The 22,203-nt window shown below is 43.1% G+C and overlaps 1 protein-coding gene across 1 annotated transcript in view; it reads left to right on the top strand.

Moving 5' to 3' along the window:
• GCN1L1 (GCN1 general control of amino-acid synthesis 1-like 1 (yeast)) overlaps nucleotides 1-22,203 on the top strand; it is a gene marked incomplete at its 5' end in the record, with an annotated part of 39,463 nt that overhangs the window by 7,641 nt on the left and 9,619 nt on the right. The window contains 32 exons of the mRNA XM_009873266.1: nucleotides 499-651; nucleotides 1,415-1,507; nucleotides 2,970-3,045; nucleotides 3,222-3,381; nucleotides 4,289-4,478; nucleotides 4,614-4,738; nucleotides 5,069-5,247; nucleotides 5,387-5,480; nucleotides 6,260-6,373; nucleotides 6,576-6,774; nucleotides 7,240-7,395; nucleotides 9,804-9,985; nucleotides 10,260-10,340; nucleotides 10,828-10,971; nucleotides 11,702-11,829; nucleotides 11,992-12,181; nucleotides 12,604-12,674; nucleotides 13,471-13,636; nucleotides 14,588-14,782; nucleotides 14,970-15,216; nucleotides 15,830-15,951; nucleotides 16,266-16,380; nucleotides 16,854-17,033; nucleotides 17,375-17,595; nucleotides 18,290-18,358; nucleotides 18,508-18,646; nucleotides 18,751-18,947; nucleotides 19,296-19,438; nucleotides 20,143-20,260; nucleotides 20,419-20,634; nucleotides 21,018-21,182; nucleotides 21,599-21,784. Coding sequence (XP_009871568.1) covers nucleotides 499-651; nucleotides 1,415-1,507; nucleotides 2,970-3,045; nucleotides 3,222-3,381; nucleotides 4,289-4,478; nucleotides 4,614-4,738; nucleotides 5,069-5,247; nucleotides 5,387-5,480; nucleotides 6,260-6,373; nucleotides 6,576-6,774; nucleotides 7,240-7,395; nucleotides 9,804-9,985; nucleotides 10,260-10,340; nucleotides 10,828-10,971; nucleotides 11,702-11,829; nucleotides 11,992-12,181; nucleotides 12,604-12,674; nucleotides 13,471-13,636; nucleotides 14,588-14,782; nucleotides 14,970-15,216; nucleotides 15,830-15,951; nucleotides 16,266-16,380; nucleotides 16,854-17,033; nucleotides 17,375-17,595; nucleotides 18,290-18,358; nucleotides 18,508-18,646; nucleotides 18,751-18,947; nucleotides 19,296-19,438; nucleotides 20,143-20,260; nucleotides 20,419-20,634; nucleotides 21,018-21,182; nucleotides 21,599-21,784 — 4,814 coding nt within the window. The remainder of the gene's footprint in view (nucleotides 1-498; nucleotides 652-1,414; nucleotides 1,508-2,969; nucleotides 3,046-3,221; nucleotides 3,382-4,288; nucleotides 4,479-4,613; nucleotides 4,739-5,068; nucleotides 5,248-5,386; nucleotides 5,481-6,259; nucleotides 6,374-6,575; nucleotides 6,775-7,239; nucleotides 7,396-9,803; nucleotides 9,986-10,259; nucleotides 10,341-10,827; nucleotides 10,972-11,701; nucleotides 11,830-11,991; nucleotides 12,182-12,603; nucleotides 12,675-13,470; nucleotides 13,637-14,587; nucleotides 14,783-14,969; nucleotides 15,217-15,829; nucleotides 15,952-16,265; nucleotides 16,381-16,853; nucleotides 17,034-17,374; nucleotides 17,596-18,289; nucleotides 18,359-18,507; nucleotides 18,647-18,750; nucleotides 18,948-19,295; nucleotides 19,439-20,142; nucleotides 20,261-20,418; nucleotides 20,635-21,017; nucleotides 21,183-21,598; nucleotides 21,785-22,203) is intronic.

The raw sequence follows: 22,203 nt of genomic DNA, 5'->3' as shown, positions 1-22,203 counted from the left end.
AAATACTTACCGTAGAAAATCACAAGGTCTTTTGTTTCCTTTTTCAGTAGCGCGTACACGATGCTGCTTCTGGAAATACCATCTAGTTCAGTTTCTGAGGAATCAGGGGCCACAGATCAGCGGGATTCCTTCACATGTGAATGTTCATAGTAGAATGTATTGTCATCGCTTGCTGGGAATTTATTTGCCCTCTCTTAGGGAGGCATAATCTTTGAAGTCAGACTTGTGTTTTGAACAAATTCCTTTAATGTAACTGAATTAGAAACTCGTATTGAGGTGGGACTGTTTTATCTGCGAGGAAGAGTCTAAAGTGGTTATCATCCAACTTTCTACAGTGAAAGTTTAGTGATAGTAATGACTGGCAAATACTGTGGGAGATTGAGTCTTCTCAGTCTGTTTTCTTTTCTTGTCTTTGGAAGAAGCACTGATACCTTTGTGGTATAAAGTGTGAAGGACCGACCGTGTTGTTTTGTAACTTGTCTGGTTTTGTCTCCTCAGGCGACACGTTATTACAGGGAATGGACTTGCTGCCATTGCTGATCCAGACAGTAGAAAAAGCAGCATCTCAAAGTACTCAGGTTCCCCTGGTAACTGAGGGGGTTGCTGCAGCCTTGTTGATCTGCAGGATGTCTGTAATTGAGGGACAAACAGGTAAGGTCACAAAACATCTAGTAGAAGCCAATACAAACAGCTTCTGAGGGTTAACGCTTTTCTTAACAATGTGTATGAGATACTATTCCTTAATCTGTGTGGTGTTTCTGCAGAGCGAGTCATAGCCCTTTTGTAAACCAGGGAGAGATTTATTCCCGTCTCTCTCAGTTATGTCAGTGAAGAGTTCTTGCTCTTCCACGGTTTTGGGAATTCCAACTTCTGATCACACAGGGCAACCTTCCTGTTTATTCTCAGAGAAGACATATACTCAGACCTTACATGCTCGGGATTGATCGGCGCATTAAGAGTAGCACTTCGTTGTTACTTGGGTAGTATTTTTCCAGACCATCTTTAGAAAGCATGAGGACTGGAATTCTGTCTTCCATTAGAGGATACTACAGGAGCTGTCTGAGTTCATACATCTGCCAGAGTACAAAATCCAGGTGTGTGCTGTCTGTCAAAAGCAACACATCACTTCCCTTCTCTCCCTCAGTTTTAGGGAGGCTTGCCCTAGAAAAGGTTAAGGTGAAACAGACTTTACGTTTCACAAGTGTAAGTAAGAGAAATACGTTTGTGTCAGCAGGTGTTTCTTGGGTGCGCTTATAGTTCTGAGTGGGAGAAATGAGAGGCTTTATAGCTGGAGACATGCAAGAAGTAACTTGAGTGATTTCAGGAGACAGAATTCTGCTGTATTTTGTGTGTGCTAGTGAGTTCTGACTTATTTTGAAACATCCTTGATAGACATCTATTCTTTTTCTGTCAGAGTCTAAGCTGAGTGGTTTCTGGCAGCTGATTCTGGATGAGAAAAAACAAATTTTTACATCTGAGAAATTCTTGCAGTCTGCATCAGAGGAAGGTAAATTGTCACTTCTTGTGTATCCAGTTACTATTTACTCTATTACTTAGGACTCATAAGATCTAACGTTGCTATTAGCTCTGTTCTGTGAACCTTAAAGGATTTACTTTTAGATTAAAATGGACAATGTACTCTTGCAGAAGTAAATGTGGACTAGTTGTAGTCTGAGCTTGACAGTGAATTAATTTATTTCTTAATGAACCTGAGTTATCAAATGTTTAAAATGCCAGATTTATATATCCTATAAAAGTCTTTCCAACACAAAATGCAGCTGTGTGGTGTCTGAATTTGTAAGTAAACAGTTGCATCTGAGGAGTGTGGAGAAGCATAAAATGAAGATAAGATAGGAAAAGGTAAAATAAGGCTGGAGAAGAAAGCACGTAGGTTAAAATCTTAAGATACGTGGGGGAAGAGTAATAACAGGAAATCAATTGGGTTATAAATTAATGTCTCTGTGCTGTGTTTTGTTCTCTTCTGTTTAAAGATTAATTGAAAAAATAATAAAATTAATGGAATGTGCCCAACAGAAAACATTACTGGCTACATTTAAAACTTCTAGCTTTGAAAATGAGTCCTTGAACCACTTCTCTGCAATGAATTCATTTATCTTTTGTACAAATCTTTGAAAAGGCCAAGTTTTCTGAATAGGAAATAATATCATTTCACCTTTGCTTCCTGTGATCCGTGTTTCCTGAAGGCCCTGTGTGTATCCATTCATTCTCTCCCAAGTCTGCAAATACCTTGAAACAGCATGATCTGAGAAATTTTGTATCACTCCCTTAGAATGTTAGATCTGAAAACTAACGCTGAGAGTAAGCGTTGTGGTGATTTGTATTGGTTATTTAAGCAAAAACGTCCAGCTGACACGCTTGACATCCCCAACTGTCTGAAACCTTGAATGTCCGAAATGCCCTGTGCCATACTTCGTACGGGTCGCGGGGCTTTCTCCTGCTTTTGCGATGGGGTTGAACGTTGATGTACAAACAGAATGGCCTAGGGACAGCTGAAGCTCAGAAGATGGTGTGAGGTAAAATACCAAGGCTGCCTTCAAATTGCATTAAGCCCTTGGGTATGAATTCAATATACATTTCTTTTTTTCGTCACTGAAGGCATTTCGGCAGGGCTGGGGGATTAACAGTGTTGGCGCAGTGAGCGTGGCGTTTATCGTTTGGTTTGCTCTGTTGACTTGGACAAAAATAGGTCGCACGCAGCGGTCAGGAGAATTCTGCTGGGATCCATCTAACAACATTGCTGTGAAATCATGGTTCTGTTTCCAGCCTTGGCAGATCTGAGTTGGATTTGTCCCGAGCTTCACTGCGAAGATTCTGTAGGGACTCAGTTTGCGTAGCTATTTAATATGTCCCTTTTACTGTTTGTTTGTTTTCAGGTAAAAAAAAAACAACTAAAAATCTGTTTCCTTAGGCACTCTCATGCTATTTTAAATATTTGTCTTTTCCCACAGCGATGTGTACAGTGCTGCAACTGACCGAGCGCCTTCTCTTGGATCATGCACAACGACTGCCTGAAAGTAAAGTTCAGTACGTAGAGCCCACTTGCTGCCACTGATCCTTGTCTTGTCTCTGAATGTTAATGCAGGCAGTGGAGAGGGTGGCCTTGGGACTTTCCACAAAATGCTGACTTTTTTGTGCTTTTGTGTCCAGTTGGTTTGCAGAGCTGCCTCTCTTGCTAACCCTGTTTATTTCTCCGTTTTCAGGCAGTATCACCGTGCCCTTGTTGCAGTACTGCTCAGTCGGACCTGGCACGTTCGCAGACAGGCCCATCAAACTGTTAAGAAGCTCCTGTCCGCTCTGGGAGGGTACAAGCTGGCCTATGGGCTCTTGGAGGAGCTGAAAGTGGTTCTCAGTTCTCATAAGGTGAGTTGTCAAGAAGCTTGAGCTCTGCTTAGACAGTTGTTTGTACGTTGCCAATCACCTCCCTACCCTGGATTTGCTGTTTTTATTGACATACAGAGATGATTCAGTCCTAGGTGATCTCTGAGAATGCTGGTTGTTACTAGATCACTGCATATTGCTCTATCAGTGTCTCTGGTGTGCCTAGTCTTTCTAATACACTCAAAAATTACTTGTGGAGAAAGCTGCAGTTTTCTGTGTCCTTCTATTATTTTAATCCAGATAAAATTCCTGCCAGAAGACCAAATGCTTAGTTCCTTTTTTAGTATCCTGGTTCTTTAGTCCTGGCTTTATAGCCCACACTGACTATGGAAAACAAATACAGTATAAATACTTCAGTGGCAACTATTATAAAAAGTAAAATTTAAAAAAGAAATAATGAGTGCTACATTATTGTGCGTGCTGCTAAACCAGCACTGTGTCAACTTCTGTAACAGTTCAGGTTGCATTAATCAGGTACCAAGGTTGCGACTTCATAAGTAGTCTTCCCATGTCACGGATGCAGCATGAATAAAGTATTTTTGAAAAAATACTGGGTAAAATTAGACTGCAGAAGTTGGGCATACTGTTCCCAGCCAGCTGGTTCAACCTCTTCCAAAGCCCTCTTTGCCAAAAATGATCATTTTAGTTTTATTTTACCCCAGCATGCCAAATCTAGTATAGTTCTCTGTTCTTAGTCTTTCTATCACTGTCATCTCTGTGCTTCAGTTCCACTGTGTCTTTTATCCCTTCTTTTTGTTGAAAACTTCAGATTGTTGGTGCTGATGGAGGGAGTGGATTGGTGGTTTTCAGGATGGTGTTACTGTAGGGAAGTGAGCTCAGGGCTCAGGAAGGCTCGGTGTGTTGTGTTAATGACAAGTTGTCCACTCAGGTTCTGCCTCCTGAGGTCCTGGTGATGGAGTCAGGAGAGCTGTCGGAGCTGGGAAAAACCTACATTCCTCCCCGTGTCCTTCACGAGGCGCTCTGTGTCATCTCAAGCGTGGCAGCGCTCGATGTGGATTCCTTTGAGCCAGAAAAGCTGGCGCTGGAGATGTTGCTGATGAGCCATCATCCATCTGTAGGTAAGTGAAGGGATAAGACCACTCTCACAACCAACATCATGGGTTTGTTTGTTTTTTTTTTAATATTACCATTTGGTTTCATTGTGTTAGCAATCTTTCTTCATATTTATCATGCTCGTTGTTTCTTTTTGCTAGTGGCAGTGCAGCCAGGTCTTTGGCCAGCCCTCCTCATCAAGATGAAGATAGATCCCAAAGACTTTATTAACAAACACCTGAGCGACATATTACCCAGGATCACTGCCTACTCTCCAGAGAATCAGGTGATAAACTTCTGCTTTCCTTGTGTTGGTTTTGGAAGATACTGTGGAACAGGAGAGTTTTCTTCAGGAGTTAAGTACGAACTGGTCTCTGAGGAGGGAGATCTGTCTAAAAGATGGAGAAAAGGCAGATTCAAAGAGAATGTCTTATGAAAAGAAGCTGAGATCTAAAGGGGGAAAGAATATGTGCCAGCAACCAATGAGCATTTTAGATAAGGTTCAGCTACCCTCCAAACAAGGAAGGAGAACATGGGCTGCTTCAACTGGCACACTTTTCTGAGACAATTTCAAGGATTACCAGTAATCATGTTCTTCCCTTTGTTTTCTTGGTAGTCATCTATGAATGCAGTGGGATCTCTCTCTCAGCTTTCACCTGGTAGAGTGCTCCCACAGCTCATCAGCACTATCTCGGCATCAATGGAGAATCCAGCTCTGTGCCAGGTTACGCGAGAGGAATTTGCCATCCTGAAGACACCAGAGGGAGAACTGTATGACAAATCTATAATACGGAGGTAAGACTTTTTAATTTTTCTACGCACCGGAGGATTGATTGCTGCTGGCAGCTAGCCAATGGGTGAGTGGGTTTGTCGGGTGCTCTTTCGGGACAGCAGTTCCCGGATTTGTGTGCTGATTCTTTTCTCTACTTCTCAGTGCTCAACAGGATAGTATGAAAAAGACTAACATGAAGAGGGAGAACAAGGCTTATTCCTTCAAGGAACAAATAATTGAACTGGAGCTGAAAGAGGTGAGTTGAACAGAAAAGCCAGCAGTTAAGCTCCTTACACCAGGCAATCTCATCTGTTTCGGTGCCTGGCTTCTGGCCCGTGTGTGTGTACGCTTTTGGGAGATTCTCTGAACTTGTTTGAGTACCTCATGTTCTTTTATATCTGTACACATCAATTTTTTCTCTTATATCTGTATTTGTATGAGTATATTGGTACTGTATTTGTTCATGAGTGTGCTTACTAGTTGGTAATGTCTTCTTTTTTCTCTTCCTCTCTTGTTCAGTGTATCTCATGTAACTTTTTTGGGGAAGGGTTTTTAAATAGGTGCTTCCGTTTTGTCGACAGCCAGTAGTTCTGTTCAGTCTGGCCAGAGCAACGGGTGTTGGTGGGGGGAAGAATTTGGTGAAAGGAAGGGAACGTATCAGGTTGATTGGAGCATTCTTTCATTAAAAGTTGCCTTCTGTTTGCTCTGGGGAGCGTGACATGCCCATCCACTCCAGAAAGAGCTGGACAGCTCTTTTTAATGGTACCAAATGTTCTGTGACCAACGTAAATATGGGAGATACTGATGTTATGCTGCTAATGGGGACTAAAACGTTGTGAACCTGCTGATTTCCATTTTGTGTTTTCACTTGAGTGATATTTGAAAGAATATTGTGATACTGCTTTAAAAGTAAATTGCAAGAAACTCCAATGTGTCAAGCTTGCTTCTCTACTTAATTGAGAACTACCTGCCTCGCAGTTGAGGAGATGGTGTTAGTAGCTCCCAGTTAATAATGCCCATGGCTCTCTACTGCAGGAAATAAAGAAGAAGAAAGGAATAAAGGATGAGGTGCAGCTCACTAGCAAGCAGAAGGAGCTGATGCATGCACAGCTGGAAAGGGAGTCTCAGATAAGGAAGCGTCTGAAGGAGGTAGGTTTTGATGGTCTTTTTTTGCCAGCTCTGCAGCCAGTGTGACCCAAGTAATTTTGATAAAAGGAGAACGGAGTAGCACAGAGAATATTTGGCAACAACCCATTTGTTTCTTTCATTAGAAAGAAGATTTAAAACTTGATTTTTTTTTTTCTTCTGATGGATTTTTTTATGATAACCTTTTGAACTATTTCTGTTACAGCTTGATAATGAGCTGGAAACAGCTCTAGGACTCCTGGACACTGTTATAAAGAGAAAGCCTCCTGGTCTAACTCAGTACATCCCTGGTCTCATCGGTTCCTTCCTGCCACTTTTTCGATCACCTTTGGCTGCTCCAAGGATTAAGGAACCTTTTCTTTCCTTAGCTTCCTGTGTCATGCCTGCTCGACTGAAAACCTTCGGTTAGTATTTGCAATCTCTGTTTGAGGGCAGGGTGTGTTATTTTTTTATGGCAGGGAAGTGAAAATTCTTGCTCTTACAATCTATGGATCATGCCCGTGTACCACAGAAAGCCAAGAAGAAAAGCCACCCTGGAACCGTGCTTAGGGAGATCCCAGAGATCCTGCTGCTGGACAGGACTAGTTCCCAGGACAGGGAGTTTTCTGGTCATTGTGGCCAGCTCTCAGTAGCAGTTGGTCGCAGTGTGACTGCCTTCCCAGTGCTCAGTTGGGAGGGTATGAGTGTAACTCGCACATTGAACTGTTGTAAAGAAAGTTGTCCTGCATAAGCCTGGGGCTGTGCTTCCTTCTCGGTGCCTCTTTTGCCCAGAGCTTTGTTATAATTCTTGGGTCCGTGTTCCTGATGCATTTGTCTCTTGAGAAATGTTTGAGTTTAGTCCTCTCATGGATTCATTCTTTTCTTACCAGGTACTTTAGTGAGCCACGTGACCTTGCGCCTGATGAAACCAGAATGTGAGTTAGATGAATCCTGGTGTCAAGAAGAGCTCCCTACTGCTCTGAACAGAGTGGTTAGCTTGCTGCATGCCCACACCATTCCCAGCCGAACAGGCAAGGGAGAGCCAGGTAAAAAGTACTACAGGCTCTAACATTCCCTGAGCTCCTCAGTAACTCTGTGAGCTGTTTTAGATTTGATGGTTGGTGTAATGTTTTATAGGTGAGACGAAACAAAATCAACTAAGTCTTCACAGATATGAAAAACTAGATTATTTTTGTGGTGGTGGTAGTAGAAATGATGTTGCAAGTACAGTAAGCACGTTGCCAAAAGTGTAGAAATGAAGTAACAGTATTTTTTATTAAAATGGTTCGTGCAGAACTAATAGCAGTGAAATTAAGGCTCATCTTTGCCAAGGACAGTTCCTGCCTTTCAACACCACTTAGCATAAGTGATTCAGTGAGACTAAGTAGAAAGACAAAATAATTGCTTGTGATCCCAGCAGTGAAGTGCCTGTGGCCTCTGTTTGCTGTGTAGTGCTGCAGTTCATGAATATTTTATTCTGACACAGTTGTAGAAGAAGCAGTTCTTTCCTGCTCTGGAACACGAAGGCAAGCACCAGTGTTTTTACATTGCAAGAATACCATCTGGGTTAAAATGGACCATTTTTTCTTGATTTTATTTTTGTTTTCTTTTTTCCACTGGATTAGTTTTAATCTAGATCACTTCCAGAATCTGCTCCATAGTGGAATCCACAAGTACTTGTATCGCTACATTGAAGACATTAGGACAGAAGAGAGAGGGCAGGTCCTTCCTTTGGAGGCAGGGATGGCTTAGGCTGTCTCAGAGCTTCTGGTGTGATGGAGGTGGTTCATCAGGTTCAGAGTTGTTCATCACCTAGCTCAGGCAAAAGCTGCTGTGGTAGATGGTTTATAATTTTTTAAAGGAAATAGAGGATTCTGTTTGGTCTCTTGCCCCAGCAGTTCAGTTCTCCTCTTACTGTTGGGTTGCCAGCCAGCTCCGCGGTTGTGTGGCTGCGGCACGTGTAACCTTCATGGCTGAGTAGTGCCCCTTGGCCACACTGCGCAGCTCTTCAGTGCTCAACATCTCAGTGATAATTCAGTGTCTCCACCGTGTATTTTATTTCCATAGTAAGTGCAAGGTCATTAACATTTGAATCAGTTTTCAGGCTTATTTCCAGAAAGCAGTGGAAGTATTTTCAACGCTTGTCCTGAAAAATTTCCTTCAGTGCTTACTTAAATTAGTATCTGATTCATTTTTTTTTCCACTCCTGCAGTAGAAAAGGGAGTAGGTTCCACAGCACTTTGTTGGACAGGTTATGTTATATTTTCACATGATCTTTCCTCATTTTCAAAGTTCTCTGGAGTATAGTCTTGCAGTATTAGGTAGCAGAGGTTAGTTTTTTAGTTTCTTAGGTTACCGTGAGACCTAAGAGAGACCATACCTCATTATAACGTAGATGATAAAATTTATAATCCACTGCTGAAATGCCAAGACACATTTTATAATATTTTTTTGTAGTGGTCAATACCAGCTACTGCATTAATAGAACATTTATCTTCTCAGAGAATGCTTTCTTCCTCCTATTGCATATAGAGGGATAGTCACTTAAGCCTAAACATATCTGGTCAATAAATGACAAAACCAAAAGAAACAAACAAAAAAAACAGATGAGAAAACAAAAAATCAAACAGATACTGAGCAATTGGAGAGAAAAATGCCACGTCAGATGTGGAGGGGTTTTACCTAAACCACTCATGCTAAATAGTTAGGAGCTCACACTGTGGTGGATGTTTAATATTTCTCCCTTGAACTACTTTTGCAGGATCTGTGGCCTACATAAGCTGACTAATACTGCAGTATTGTATCTGCGGTGCTTTTCATCTGCATCTTAGAAATTTAAAATCTCACATTCTCTGACAGCACAGACAGAATGTAGAAAACAAGCATTATCCCTAGATGACTAGTGCTTGAGGATTTCTAATGTCCCATAGCGAAGCCCTCATTAGAAGGAAGGATCAAAATCTTTAGCAAGGAGACTGAAAAAGCTTTAATTTTTTCAAGCGGGGAGGGGAGTTGAGACTTGAGTCAGAACTAGAGAAACCTTTTCTCAAGGACGCAGCTGAAGACTGGAATGCTAGGCTAGCTAGGTTGGTAGGAAATGTTTAAAGGGAATATAGCTGGCAAACAGGCCCCTGCTTTGACAGTGAAGTAGTTAAACTGTATCAGGTCCCTGTGTGGATCCTCCTGCTCAGAAGTAAAATTGACCTTTTTGGGGTTTTTTAATTCTGAGTGTATGCACAAACTTTATGCGCTTTAAGTAACAGTGTTTATTTCAACTTCGGTTGTGTGATGGGTTTGATTTTGCGTCCCGTCCCTCCTTGCCCATATCCATTATGTGCTACCAAAGTGTAGTTTTACACCAGTTGATATTATAAAACAGACATGCGTAGTGTTATAACAGTTGGAAATATAACAAGATCAGCTATACTCACAGGACTGTTACTTCTTTTCACAGCTGCTGCCCCATTATCAGCTCCAGCGTTTTCCTTAGTCTTTCCTCTCCTAAAGACTGTTATGACTGACACCCCTCAAGATAGTGAAGACAAGGAGGAGTTTCTGGTCAAGATTCTGCAGATCCTGACGGTCCATGCTCAGCTGAGATCCTCGGCAAATGGCCAGGCTTTGCTGGTGGATGAGGTGAGATCTGTGGGGTCCAGATGACCATCAGCAGTTGTTGAGATGCGGCATGGGATGAAACAGCTAATGGCTGAACTGGACAAAGCAGATTCATTCTGCAAGTTGAAGTTAACAATGTAAGATTGTTTTTCTGTCACAGGTTTTGGTTACCTGTGCAGCCCTAGGTTTTGCTTGTGGTTTTTATGAGGTGTGTCATACACAGCAAGGTATTTTGGAGTCACAAGATATAAAGTTTTTTCTCCTTCCTTCTCCTTTTCTCTCCCCAACCTTTCAGAATGGCCCAGAGTTGCTGCCCCGGAGGGACATGCTGGTTCTGCTGACGCAGGTGGTGGGAACAGGTTCTCCACGGCTACAGGTGAGTTTGCTCAGCTTCATCACCACAGTGAGGGTTCTGCCTAAGTTTCATCAGCATTTAACTGAGGGAAATACACCCAACTGGTTTAAGTCTCTGAGGCTGGTGGTTATGAATTTTCTCCTATGTTTGTGATATTCTTTTTTGGGATAAAGTGCCTGTATCATTTCTGCTGTTCGCTTTATTGCACAAGACGTATTCTTCAGTTTTCCACACATGACATTTTATTTCTTCTCTAAGGCCTGGCTCTATCAAAGCAGTTTAGAACAAACACCTGGGGACTGACTGCTGAGATGGCAGAAGGGTCAATAACACAAAGGCTTGAACCGAACTCACCAGCTCTTGTTTTCATCATGAGCCCTTGTCACTGTTCTTTGAAAATTTTTTCTCTTGTGACAGCACTCAGCCCCCAGCCTGCACTTGCTTTGACCAAATGCCCAGTGGCAAAGGGCAGTGATGGAATCTTTAATACTTCCTCGTGGCATTTTAGGTTTTGGCTTCTGATGCACTGACCATCCTGTGCGCAAGCAGCAGTGGGGAGGACGGCTGTGCCTATGCGGAACAGGAGGAGATCGATGTGTTGCTTCAGGCCCTGCAGTCTCCATGCATGAATGTCCGAGATGCAGCTCTCAGGGTAGGTGGGAGTCATTCAGGCTCACAGTGAATTCCTTAATTTTTGAGGGGGTGAATATTCTCTCACACTGATGAAGAACGGCTTCGGGTGTGATGCCTGTCTCTGGGCAGTGTCTGCAGGAGGAGGCAGTAGCTACTGAACAATAATACCCCAAGTAATGCTCTTTATGCTGTTTTTATCATGCAAAAAGGAGTACTCTGGGTCTATCCACACCTCTGTTTTGTTAAAACAAGTGTAATTATGACAACTTAACAGCTTCTATTTACACTTGCATAGAGCTTAGTCCTAAAGAGAGAAGCTGTCAAAAAAATCCCATGTCTGTATCAAACCCAGTATTTTTTGAAAGCTTCAGGCTTAGTCACTTCTGAGAACATAAAAAAGAAAAAAAACCCCAAGGGTGCTTAATTTGCTTTGCCATGAAACAATTTTCAGCTTAGGTCACCTGAGCCAGCTTCTTTGGACTTGGAAGCAGAAAAGACTGTAGTCACCAGAGCACAACCTAGTGCCTAGTTGCCTCGCTGCAACCTGCCTGCAGAGCCCTCTGGAGTTTCACCATCTCACCTATTAGCACCAGGAGGTCCTTGATCTGCACAGGCTCTGTGCTGCACACAAATGTGCATTTTGACGCTTCTGACCACTCAGAGCTTGACCTGGCAAAGGTTTTAAGTGTTTTAAAGTATCTGTTTCTAAAATCAGATCCTTGCACTGATTCTCCTGTAAACTAATTCAGGGACTGATGGAGCTGCAAATGGTTCTACCAACCCCAGATAGTGATGAAAAGAACGGACTGAATCTGTTGCGTCGCCTTTGGGTAGTAAGGTTTGATGTGGAAGACGGGATTCAGAGGCTGGCAGAGAGGTAAGAGTTCTTCCTGGCTGATTGGACTGTGAGGGGACCTCTCTTCTGCCCACCTCGTGGAGCTCTTCTGGCAGGGGTTTTGTCTCCCGCAGTTGGAGAGGAGCTTTAGGTCATGCTTCTCTCGCTGAAGGGTGATCGGTCACCTCTTCGTGTGTGCTGCAGGTTATGGGAGTCCATGGGTCTGGAGCTGCAGCCTGACCTCTGCTCTCTGCTCATCAAAGACGTCATCTACCATGAAGAGGCAGTGCGGCAAGCAGGAGCTGAAGCTCTTTCCAGAGCTGTAGCTCAGTATCGAAACCAAGCGGCAGAGGTCATGAATAAACTTACAGAGATTTACCAGGAGAAGCTTTATGTAAGTACTCTTGTCCTAAGGGGTCGACAGGCACAAGCTTGTGCTATATTTTGTATTTTTTATTAATCACTTTCATGTGTCTTGAGGAGGATACACATGAAGCCTACTGTTGCTATGTGTTTCCTTATCACAGACTTTATTGTCTTGGTCCTCAAGTTACGAGACAGTAGTGGCATCGCCTCACCGGTGTACAATGTGACTTAAGAGATACAGGAAGATTGAGGCAGAGCAGGGGCTGGAGTCTAAGTCTTTTGTGCCCAAGCTAGGTCTCTGCTAGTGGTGTCATTTTTTACCATGCTCTTCTGATAGTCGTATCGTACTTCTGTGTTGCATTTTGGAAATGGCATTGCAGGCATGCTGACAGCATTCTCTGTGCGTGTGTCCTTGGAAAAGGCGTTCTGATGACATTGTTTTCCTTGCAGAGGCCACCTCCAGTTTTGGATGCTTTGGGACGAGTAATATCTGAATCACCACCTGACCAGTGGGAAGCAAGGTACAGTCATCCTCAGATTGATCTCATCACTTCCTCTGTATGCAGATGAGATTTTCCAGATCTTTATTTAGAAGTTGAGGCAGTGGAGAAAGAAGGGAATGCTGAAGGAACAAAATAGGTGCAGTTGTGTTCGTGTACTGGTTTCATGCTTCCTTCTAGCAGAGAATGTTTGTGACCCTCAAGCAGGCTGGGCAGGCCAAACTGAAATGCTCTCAGTTCCATCAGAATATCCGGTGTTACCTTCTCTATATCATTCTGATAAGAACAGACTGTTCCCTTCTCAGACTGTCTGATTTGTGTCTTATCTTACTGTATTCCCTCCTCTGTGCGGGCAATTGATTGTTTCAAGAGCAGCAGTGTGAGCCTTAATGAAATGGGCAAAATCCAGTTTGGATAATTACTTTTTGTCTATTCGTATGCCCTGTACGGGTTTATCTGGAGACAATCTTGTTCGCTACCTGTCTAAAGCTAATCTCTTCTTCAGAGCTGATGTACCTTGGTGTAAAGCTGCTGCACTTCAGCTGTAGATGAAGTGATCCTGATATCTGTCCTTGTTGGCCCAAGTATCTGTAATGCTTAATCAGGATAAAAGTCATCATATGGCCGAAGGATTGTTGCCCTTTTGGGAACCTGCAGCATGGGGTTAGGCAATGAGATGCGTGTAGGTTGGACACTCTGAAGCTCTTTGGTTTTGTTATGGTTCTCTTTCTCGGTTTCTGTTGATAGCAAATGCAATTGTGACCTGAAGCAAATTGTGTCACAAGTCAGTAAACTCACAAGCTCGCTGTCTTTACAGGAGCGGCATAGCTTTGGCTCTCAACAAGCTCTCACAGCATCTGGACAGTTCTCAGGTGAAGCCCCTCTTCCAGTTTTTTGTACCGGATGCTCTGAATGATCGCAATCCTGAAGTCAGGAAGTGCATGTTAGATGCGGCTCTTTCAACCCTCAACACTCACGGCAAAGTAAGTCTGAATGCTTCTCTCTAACAGTGGAAAAAAGTGGGATGGAAAATGTAGATACTGTGTTGGAGCCCCTAGGGGTTCTAACGTTTTTTTCTTAGAGGTTGCCATTACTTTTAATAGCTAAAAACTTTCATGTGGGAGGAATTTTTGTGTGTTTGTAACTGTTCTGTTAGTGACTAGTGTTGACTAAAAGTGTATTTTTTCATTGCAATAAAAAAGAAATAGTGCTGAATTAAATGGAGTTAAAATGGTATAAAGCTAGAATAGTAGAAGTAAAACCAGACCACAGATTTTTTTTTTAATCCTGGGAAGGTGAGATTTCTCTTTCAATCCTTACGCAAAGCAAAACATGAAAGCTTGCTGATCATTGACTTAATTAAACTGGAAACAGCTGAAGTCATTCAGAGAATTGAGGACCATCCTCGTCACTGCCAGCTCTTCTCCCGCAGTGCTCAGTGCGGGGGGTGTGCAGGGTGTAAATTGCTCAGCATCTGATTTCCTCCTCTGTGCAAGTCACATCTTCTGGACAACCCTCTGCATTCCTGTTAAGTCCAAGACAATTCGAGTATTCTCTTATTGTTCATTTTTCCCTTCTGTTTCTTAGAAAAGCAGCATGAAGTTTTACCTTTCTGTTCTCCTTTTGCAAGTGGAAGAGCAGGCACTGATGTTTAGGCTGGCAGTCTTGCCTCATAGCTTGCATTGCATCTGGCGGGACATCGTGCTGGCAGGTTCGGGGTTCTAATTTTTAAGAGCTAACTTCTCTCTAGCAGGAAATAATTGTTGCCTTTCAGGTTGGCACGAGGTTTATGTGATATGACACATTAAATGATCTGTAAATACAGTGTGATTGTTCAGTTTGTTGGCTCAGAGAAGAAAAAACAAGTCCACTGAGCATAACAAATCTCATTCTGAGTGGACTCTAGTGGCAAGTTCTGTGGTTTTGTTTTTCAGGACAATGTTAACTCTCTCTTGCCAGTGTTTGAAGAATTCCTGAAAAATGCTCCTAATGATGCCAGTTACGATGCCGTCAGGCAAAGCGTGGTCATTCTGATGGGTTCACTGGCAAAACATCTGGACAAGAGTGACCCTAAAGTGAAACCAATTGTTGGCAAACTGATAGCAGCCTTGTCCACACCATCTCAGCAGGTAGGTGCCTTCCTGGAGGAGTTCTCAGGTTCCACGCAGAGGCAGGTTAACGCTGTGATACTTTCAGGGATGCCCGAGAGATGAAAAATGTCTCTGGTGACCCACGGTCGTTGTGGGTGCAGTCTAGGGGGAATTCATGCTGGTGATGAATATTCTGTGATCTGATAGCTGCTGGATTGTTTTCCAGGTTCAAGAGTCAGTGGCAAGCTGTTTACCACCTCTGGTGCCTGCAATTAAGGAGGATGCAGGAGGAATGATACAGAAGCTAATGCAGCTGCTTTTAGAGTCTGATAAGTATGCTGAGCGTAAAGGTGCGGCTTACGGGCTGGCAGGTCTGGTGAAAGGCCTTGGCATCCTTTCTCTGAAGCAGCAGGAGATGATGACCACACTGACCGATGCTATCCAGGACAAGAAGAACTTCCGTCGGCGTGAGGGTAAGGGACAAAAGCCTTTCCCTCTGAATACTTAGTATTTCTCTTGTACGTGGTCAGATGAAGTGATACTCGGGCTTGGTTTATCTCCATTTATTTTACTGAAGTTTGCAGAGGAAGGAATGGGGAAGTGTCTGTCGTGAGGCCATTGGTTGCGTAGAGCATCCTGAAATTGCTCTGGTTGCATCGTGTTGGAAGAAGGGTTTCTGGTCCCAGACAATGTGTGTGCGTCCTTCCCTCCTGTTTTCAAAGGCACATGCTCCTGCAGGGGCTCCAGCTCCCCGTGAAACAGCACATGTTCCGGTCCCGCTGGTCCAGAGCAGCTCTCACAGCCCAGTCATTCCTTGTGCTGCTGGACATTTCCTCACTTACCTAAGCTTGGACTCAGAGGACTGTTACACGTTTTTAATGCTACTAAGCTTCTTGTCCTTTCTGATGCTTAAAAATCCCCACCACAGGGCTAGCCACAAGTGCAAGAAGGCAAGAAGCTTTCAGCTGTGAGATTTGAAAATTATTTTCGAGAAATTCTACAAATATATTCCATTTTTTATATTCTTTTTCCATCCTCTTTAAATGACTTTGTATTTTCTTGTGACTGCCCTTTTTATTTCCTTAGGTGCTCTGTTTGCTTTCGAGATGCTCTGCAGCATGCTTGGAAAGCTCTTTGAGCCCTATGTGGTTCATGTGCTGCCTCACTTGCTGCTTTGTTTTGGAGATGGGAACCAGTACGTACGAGAGGTAAGGTGCCTTAACGTTTTTGAGAACATGGAGTGTTAAGAGAAAACCGAAACGGAGTGGGTGTTGAATACTGTTTGTAACTAGGCAAGTTAAGAAGGTGACTGATCCCTTGAGATACCACTAATAACAGTTTGATCTTCTTAACAACTGAAAGCATGTTATTCCATTGGCCGTTAATTGGGAGCTAGTTGGCTTGCTGCATCCTTGTACTTGGACTCTGTTTTACGTGAAGGCTTTGTTCCCACTGAGCCTCTGAGGAAGGAAAAAACCCACGTGTCGAGGCACAGCTTGTAAATGTTCTCTTCTCCTTGGAGGCTGCAGATGACTGTGCCAAAGCTGTGATGAGCAACTTGAGTACTCATGGAGTGAAGCTGGTTTTGCCATCACTTCTTGCAGCACTGGAAGAGGAATCTTGGAGAACTAAAGCTGGTATGGACCAATATCTGACTGACATTATTGAGAGTAACCCACAGTTCCCTTGGCTCTCATTCCCCTTGTTTATTCTTTCATCCATAAGGGACTGTGGAACTTAGAGCTTTTGAGATACAAAGGAGTTTGCTGATGCATTCGAGCAACTGTTTTTTCCCCCAGCAGATTCAAGGGACACTTTTTAGCCTATCTCTCTAGAAGTACTCCAGAATCTGGAAGTTTCCTCCCCCACTTCTTTTCCCTAGTGCGAAACCAAACCAACAAACTAATAGAATTTTTCTCATCTTTTAAGAGGCATAGAGTAGCTTAATATATTTCCACCATTCTGTGTGTTCTGTGGCTGGTAGATTTGAGTTTGAGGTAAATGTGATCATCTTCTCATACCTCTTCTTAATGCTGTGTATTGTTTTCTGTTTTGTCTTTTTTTTCTTTTTTTCTTTTCTTTCCTTTCTTTTTGTGTACTTCCTGCACAGGATCAGTGGAACTGCTGGGGGCCATGGCGTACTGTGCTCCCAAACAGCTTTCCTCTTGCTTACCCAATATTGTGCCCAAACTTACTGAGGTGCTCACGGATTCTCACGTGAAGGTGCAGAACGCAGGCCAGCAAGCTCTCAGGCAGATTGGGTCTGTCATCAGGAATCCCGAGATCCTGGGTAAGAACTGTCTGCATCTCTAACATCCTGACATGACCATGGGGTATAATAACATTGTTTATGTTCACAACACTTAGGATCAAATCTAAACTTCTGTGGAAGTAAAACTACCTCTAGAAAAATGTAACATTAAAGCTTAACAGCAGCTGCCTGCTTCAAGGCTTTTTGAATGCTCCGGTCCATTTTGTCAGCTAATGCTAACAGGGTTTCCTCCGTCCCTGTGCTGCTAGTTGCTTTAGAAGGATTGAAAACATCCCACGAGCTAACAGCAGCTCACCCTGATGTGTGTTTTTGTTCCGTGTACAAATAAAGTCTTTTCTCTCCTTTTTAAAAACATTCAGCAATCGCTCCAGTTCTGTTGGATGCTCTCACTGACCCTTCCAGGAAGACCCAGAAGTGTCTACAGACTCTGCTAGATACCAAATTTGTCCATTTCATTGATGCTCCGTCCTTAGCACTGATCATGCCAATTGTTCAGAGAGCTTTTCAAGATCGTTCCACGGACACCAGGAAAATGGCAGCCCAGATCATTGGAAACATGTACTCCCTGACTGATCAGAAGGTACAGTGCTAAAAAAACCTCTCTATGCTGTGTTTTCTGTGTAGGAGATAACACAGAGAATTTATTTGGGTTTGGGATTTTGCTGTTAAGGCAGATAGTATTAGAATCTGCACAGCTTCTTTAATGAAATATATGTACATGAACAGATAATGGCTATAAAGACAGTGGCAATCTGTCAGCTTTGTACTTTGGTCATCTAGTTATTGCCAGATTTATCCCTACAAAAAGGTCTTGTCATTTTTACCGTGTAAGAAATGCCTTAACAAACAAATAAGCAAAACCAGTACCAGTGAAACGCAGATCAGCTGCTTACAGATGGATACAGGTCTGTTTGAAAAGTATTTGCAGAACCTCACTGTAGGCTAAAGATGTGTGTTTAATTTTTGTGATGATAAGCTCCACCTTTAAACCTTGTGTAAATGTTAAGCGTTGGATTTCCTTAGCTGTAAAGTGCTGGGTTGTGAGTGAGCATTGAAAAGGTTTTGAGTGATGTGCACAGGACCAGTGTTGTTTCTTGGACTTGCAGAACAATTCAGCATGTTCATTCACAGGATCGTGAAAGCGACTGGTTAAACTCTCCTGATGTTAAGGATGATTGCTAATGATAAGGAGCTGAATGACCTTTACACGAAGGCAACTTACATTTCTTTCCTTTTTTGAACCTAGTTCTTACTCTTCGGGCTCTTTGTTTCAGGATCTGGCTCCTTACCTACCCAGCGTGACTCCTGGACTGAAGGCATCTCTGTTGGATCCCGTACCTGAAGTAAGTCTTCTGTACAAGTACGGTTTGTCTTTCGGGGCATTAGGTTAGACTTTGTCCTAATCGTCTGTAGCTCTCTAACCAGTCTGACGTATCTGCCTCAGCAACTTTGACTGGATATTTTGCAAATCTCTGTTTCTTTCGTCTGTTAGGTGCGTACCGTGTCTGCAAAGGCACTGGGAGCCATGGTCAAGGGAATGGGAGAGTCGTGTTTCGAGGATTTGTTGCCATGGCTGATGGAGACACTGACATATGAGCAGAGCTCAGTGGACCGATCTGGTGCTGCTCAAGGTGAGGACAGCTGTGTCCGAATTCCGAGCTCAGACTTCTCCTGTTAAACCAGATTAGCTGCTCATTTCTTGTGTATATCGGCTCTGTTCCTTTTTTTGCCCCAGGTCTGGCTGAAGTTATGGCTGGTTTGGGGGTAGAAAAGCTGGAGAAACTTATGCCAGAGATTGTAGCTACTGCCAGTAAAGTGGATATTGCTCCGCATGTACGAGATGGTTATATCATGATGTTCAACTACCTGCCAATTACCTTTGGAGACAAGTTCACTCCCTATGTTGGTCCCATCATTCCTTGTATCCTTAAGGTATGTAGCAGAGGCCTGAGAAGTTTTATTTATTAAAGGATAAAAAGAAGCCTCTGGAGTATTTTAACCGTCATGTGCAGTAACTGTGGAGCATGCAGAAACTTATCCCGAATTGGTGGACTATAAAAAAAAATTATAAATTATTTCTTTCTTCCAAGATATCTGCTTGCTGTCTTTTGTTTGCAGTCACTAGTAATTTCTTGAAATCACCTCTGTGCATTCACAGCTCTGTAGTTCATTTACTTTTCATGGCTGAGAGAGAAAACATTGTTTGGTTTCCCTCCTGTTGGTTTTGTATACTGTGCTGAAACCCCCAGCTTTCACAGGCGCTTTTCTGTTTCTGTTCAGGCCCTGGCAGACGAGAACGAGTTTGTGCGGGACACTGCCCTGCGCGCGGGCCAGAGAATCATCAGTATGTATGCCGAGACTGCCATTGCCCTTCTCCTGCCCCAGCTTGAGGATGGCCTCTTTGATGACTTGTGGAGGATAAGGTGAGGGAGAACCATCTTATCCACAGACGTTCCTCTTCCATGCTTGAAAAACTGGTGTGATTTAGACTTAGGTCTCCCTGGAAGCAAAAGCAAGCGTCTCTTTTTGCTTGTTGATTTTAAATATGATGCCTCAGAGCACTGAGTCTGCAAAACTTTGCCAGCCCTGGGTCGGGTTTCCCGGTACCTTCCTGCTAAATTAGTAATTCTGTTAGTGACTCTGAAATGCGCTTCCAAGGCACTTGGTGTGGCAATATTTAGCCCTCGTATATTGTTTTTCATTTTTCAAAATGCAGAGTAAGTTATTCTTCTCATGTGCACGGTGGAGTGCTCACAGCTCATAGCAATTGCTCAAAACCTAGTTGTACTAAATGGCTTTTGTCAGCTGAGTGCTGCTGAGTGCACGTATTTCAGGGGGGTTGAGAAAGATACTGGCACTGTCTTGTTACTTCTTAGAGGCCAAGCTATTTCCTGGCTCATTGCTTCGATAAGGGAATTGTCTCAGCCCTTTCCAGTTTGCAATTTATTCTTTCGTTTTATCATGCTTCTCAGTCACGCAGGCAGACTGATCAGCCCATGCAGCTTTTCGCTGCTGACGTAGCTCCTTGCCTGCGTTTTGCTCCCATCTGTATTTGACATACTGTCGTATTTGGACAGGTACTGCCTGAATACCCCGTCTGTAACGCTTGACTTGCTCCTGTTGCCAGGTTTAGCTCAGTTCAGCTCCTTGGAGATCTTCTGTTCCATATCTCAGGAGTCACTGGAAAAATGACCACAGAAACCGCCTCAGAAGATGACAATTTTGGAACAGCCCAGTCAAACAAGGTAAAGCTGTTCTTGTCTGTTGTGCCTTTATGTCGTTTTCTTTTTTAATATATATATTTTTAAAATCAGCGTGGAAAGGCATATTTGAATAATCACATAATTTCCTCTTTTAATAAGTTTCAGGAGCAAATAATACATTTTATGATATTTCTTTTCAGGCTATTATTAATGCTCTTGGTGTGGAGAGGAGGAACAGGGTGCTGGCAGGGCTGTACATGGGCCGCTCTGACACCCAGCTGGTGGTGCGTCAAGCCTCCCTACATGTCTGGAAGATTGTAGTCTCAAACACTCCTCGCACGCTGCGTGAAATTTTGCCAACCCTCTTTGGGCTTCTGCTGAAATTCTTGGCCAGTACTTGCGCAGATAAGCGAACGGTAAGAAATCAAGTCATGCCTTCCTGTTACTGCAGGTGATCGTGTAAGCTCCTTTCTTCAGAAAGAACCATTTCTTCAGAAAGGAGTTTATACTGTCACCTGCGGTAACAGGGTAATTCTTTTCTATAAATCACTCCAAAGCTGTCATTAATTTAACTGTTCTGAGCATGAGTGCATCTGAGTTGTCTCTTGGCTGAAGGCAACTGTGACAACAGTAAAATTATTTTTTAATGGTTATTTATAACGGTAGTGTTTTCATTCCTACTGCTCTGTCTATACTGTCTGTCAATAGTTTATGGTCAAAGGTTAACATTTGCTCACAGTTTGCCTTCTTAAGTTTTATAAACCAGAAAAGCAGTTGATTAATACATTTTTGGGGACAGGTTGCAGCACGGACATTAGGAGACCTTGTCCGAAAGTTAGGAGAGAAGATCCTTCCTGAAATCATTCCTATTCTGGAAGATGGACTGAGGTCAGACAAGAGTGATGAGAGGCAAGGAGTCTGCATTGGCCTGAGCGAGATAATGAAATCTACCAGCAGGGACGCGGTAAGTTATATGTGGCAGGGGAAATCTCCAGTTTCCGAGGTAGTTACGTTACGCTGCGGCTACTGCAGTCGAGACAGAATAATACAGCTCGTGCTGGACTTGTTTTGTGGACTGAATTCAGGGCTTATAACTAACAGGAGTTGCAGTTCAGGCAAATGTATGCATTTGTATCTGTTGGTAAATTTAAACATGGCACTTCTGACTTCTATGAGATATATTAATAATAATCATCCACTAGATAGCCTTAGAGCACTGCAGATATTTGTGCTGGTTAATCCTGATTTTCATCCAACATGTTTCACACAAACAGCAATTTAGTTCCAGTGGTGCAAATTTTGTGTTCTTAGCATCCGTACTGAGATGCACATGTTGTTTTGTGCTTCAGATATTCTGTAATTGCATCTCTACCTCTTTAGGTACTGCTTTTCTCTGAGTCCCTAGTTCCTACAGTGAGAAAAGCACTCTGTGACCCTCTGGAAGAAGTCCGAGAGGCTGCAGCTAAAACATTTGAACAGTTGCACTCAACAATTGGACATCAGGCTCTTGAAGATATCCTGCCGTTTTTGCTGAAGCAGCTGGTAAGCACTGCTCAACATCCATCAGCAACTTGATTAACGACGTTGTAGGACAGCTTACAAATAATTTGCTTAAAGGAGAAGCAGGATCGGAGTGGCAGACCTGCCAGGGAATGGCAGCTCTATCTTGTCTCCTCTGTGGACTCATCCTTGCCATCACAGGGAAGGTCTTGTGACTAAAGCGCAGGTCTAAGAATTGCTACATCTGACTCTGCCAGGGAGTTGCCATTGTCACCTGCTCGAGTTGTTTGGCCACCATTCCCGATACAGAAAATCTTTCTGATGTGACAGAAGAGCTTGGTTTGAGTTTTTGCTCTATAATATGAGAGCATTTTTGGATAAAAGGATTTGTGTGTTGGTTGTATGATCACATGGTAAACTGTCACTTGAAACGGGGCTTAGCCTGGTGTGTCACACGTCAGCTCACAGGTTTGTAACTTCCTCTT

This window comes from Apaloderma vittatum, unplaced genomic scaffold, assembly GCF_000703405.1.
Source record: "Apaloderma vittatum isolate BGI_N311 unplaced genomic scaffold, ASM70340v1 scaffold987, whole genome shotgun sequence".
Taxonomy (NCBI): Eukaryota; Metazoa; Chordata; class Aves; order Trogoniformes; family Trogonidae; genus Apaloderma; species Apaloderma vittatum.
This window is presented reverse-complemented; position numbering and strand designations above follow the sequence as displayed.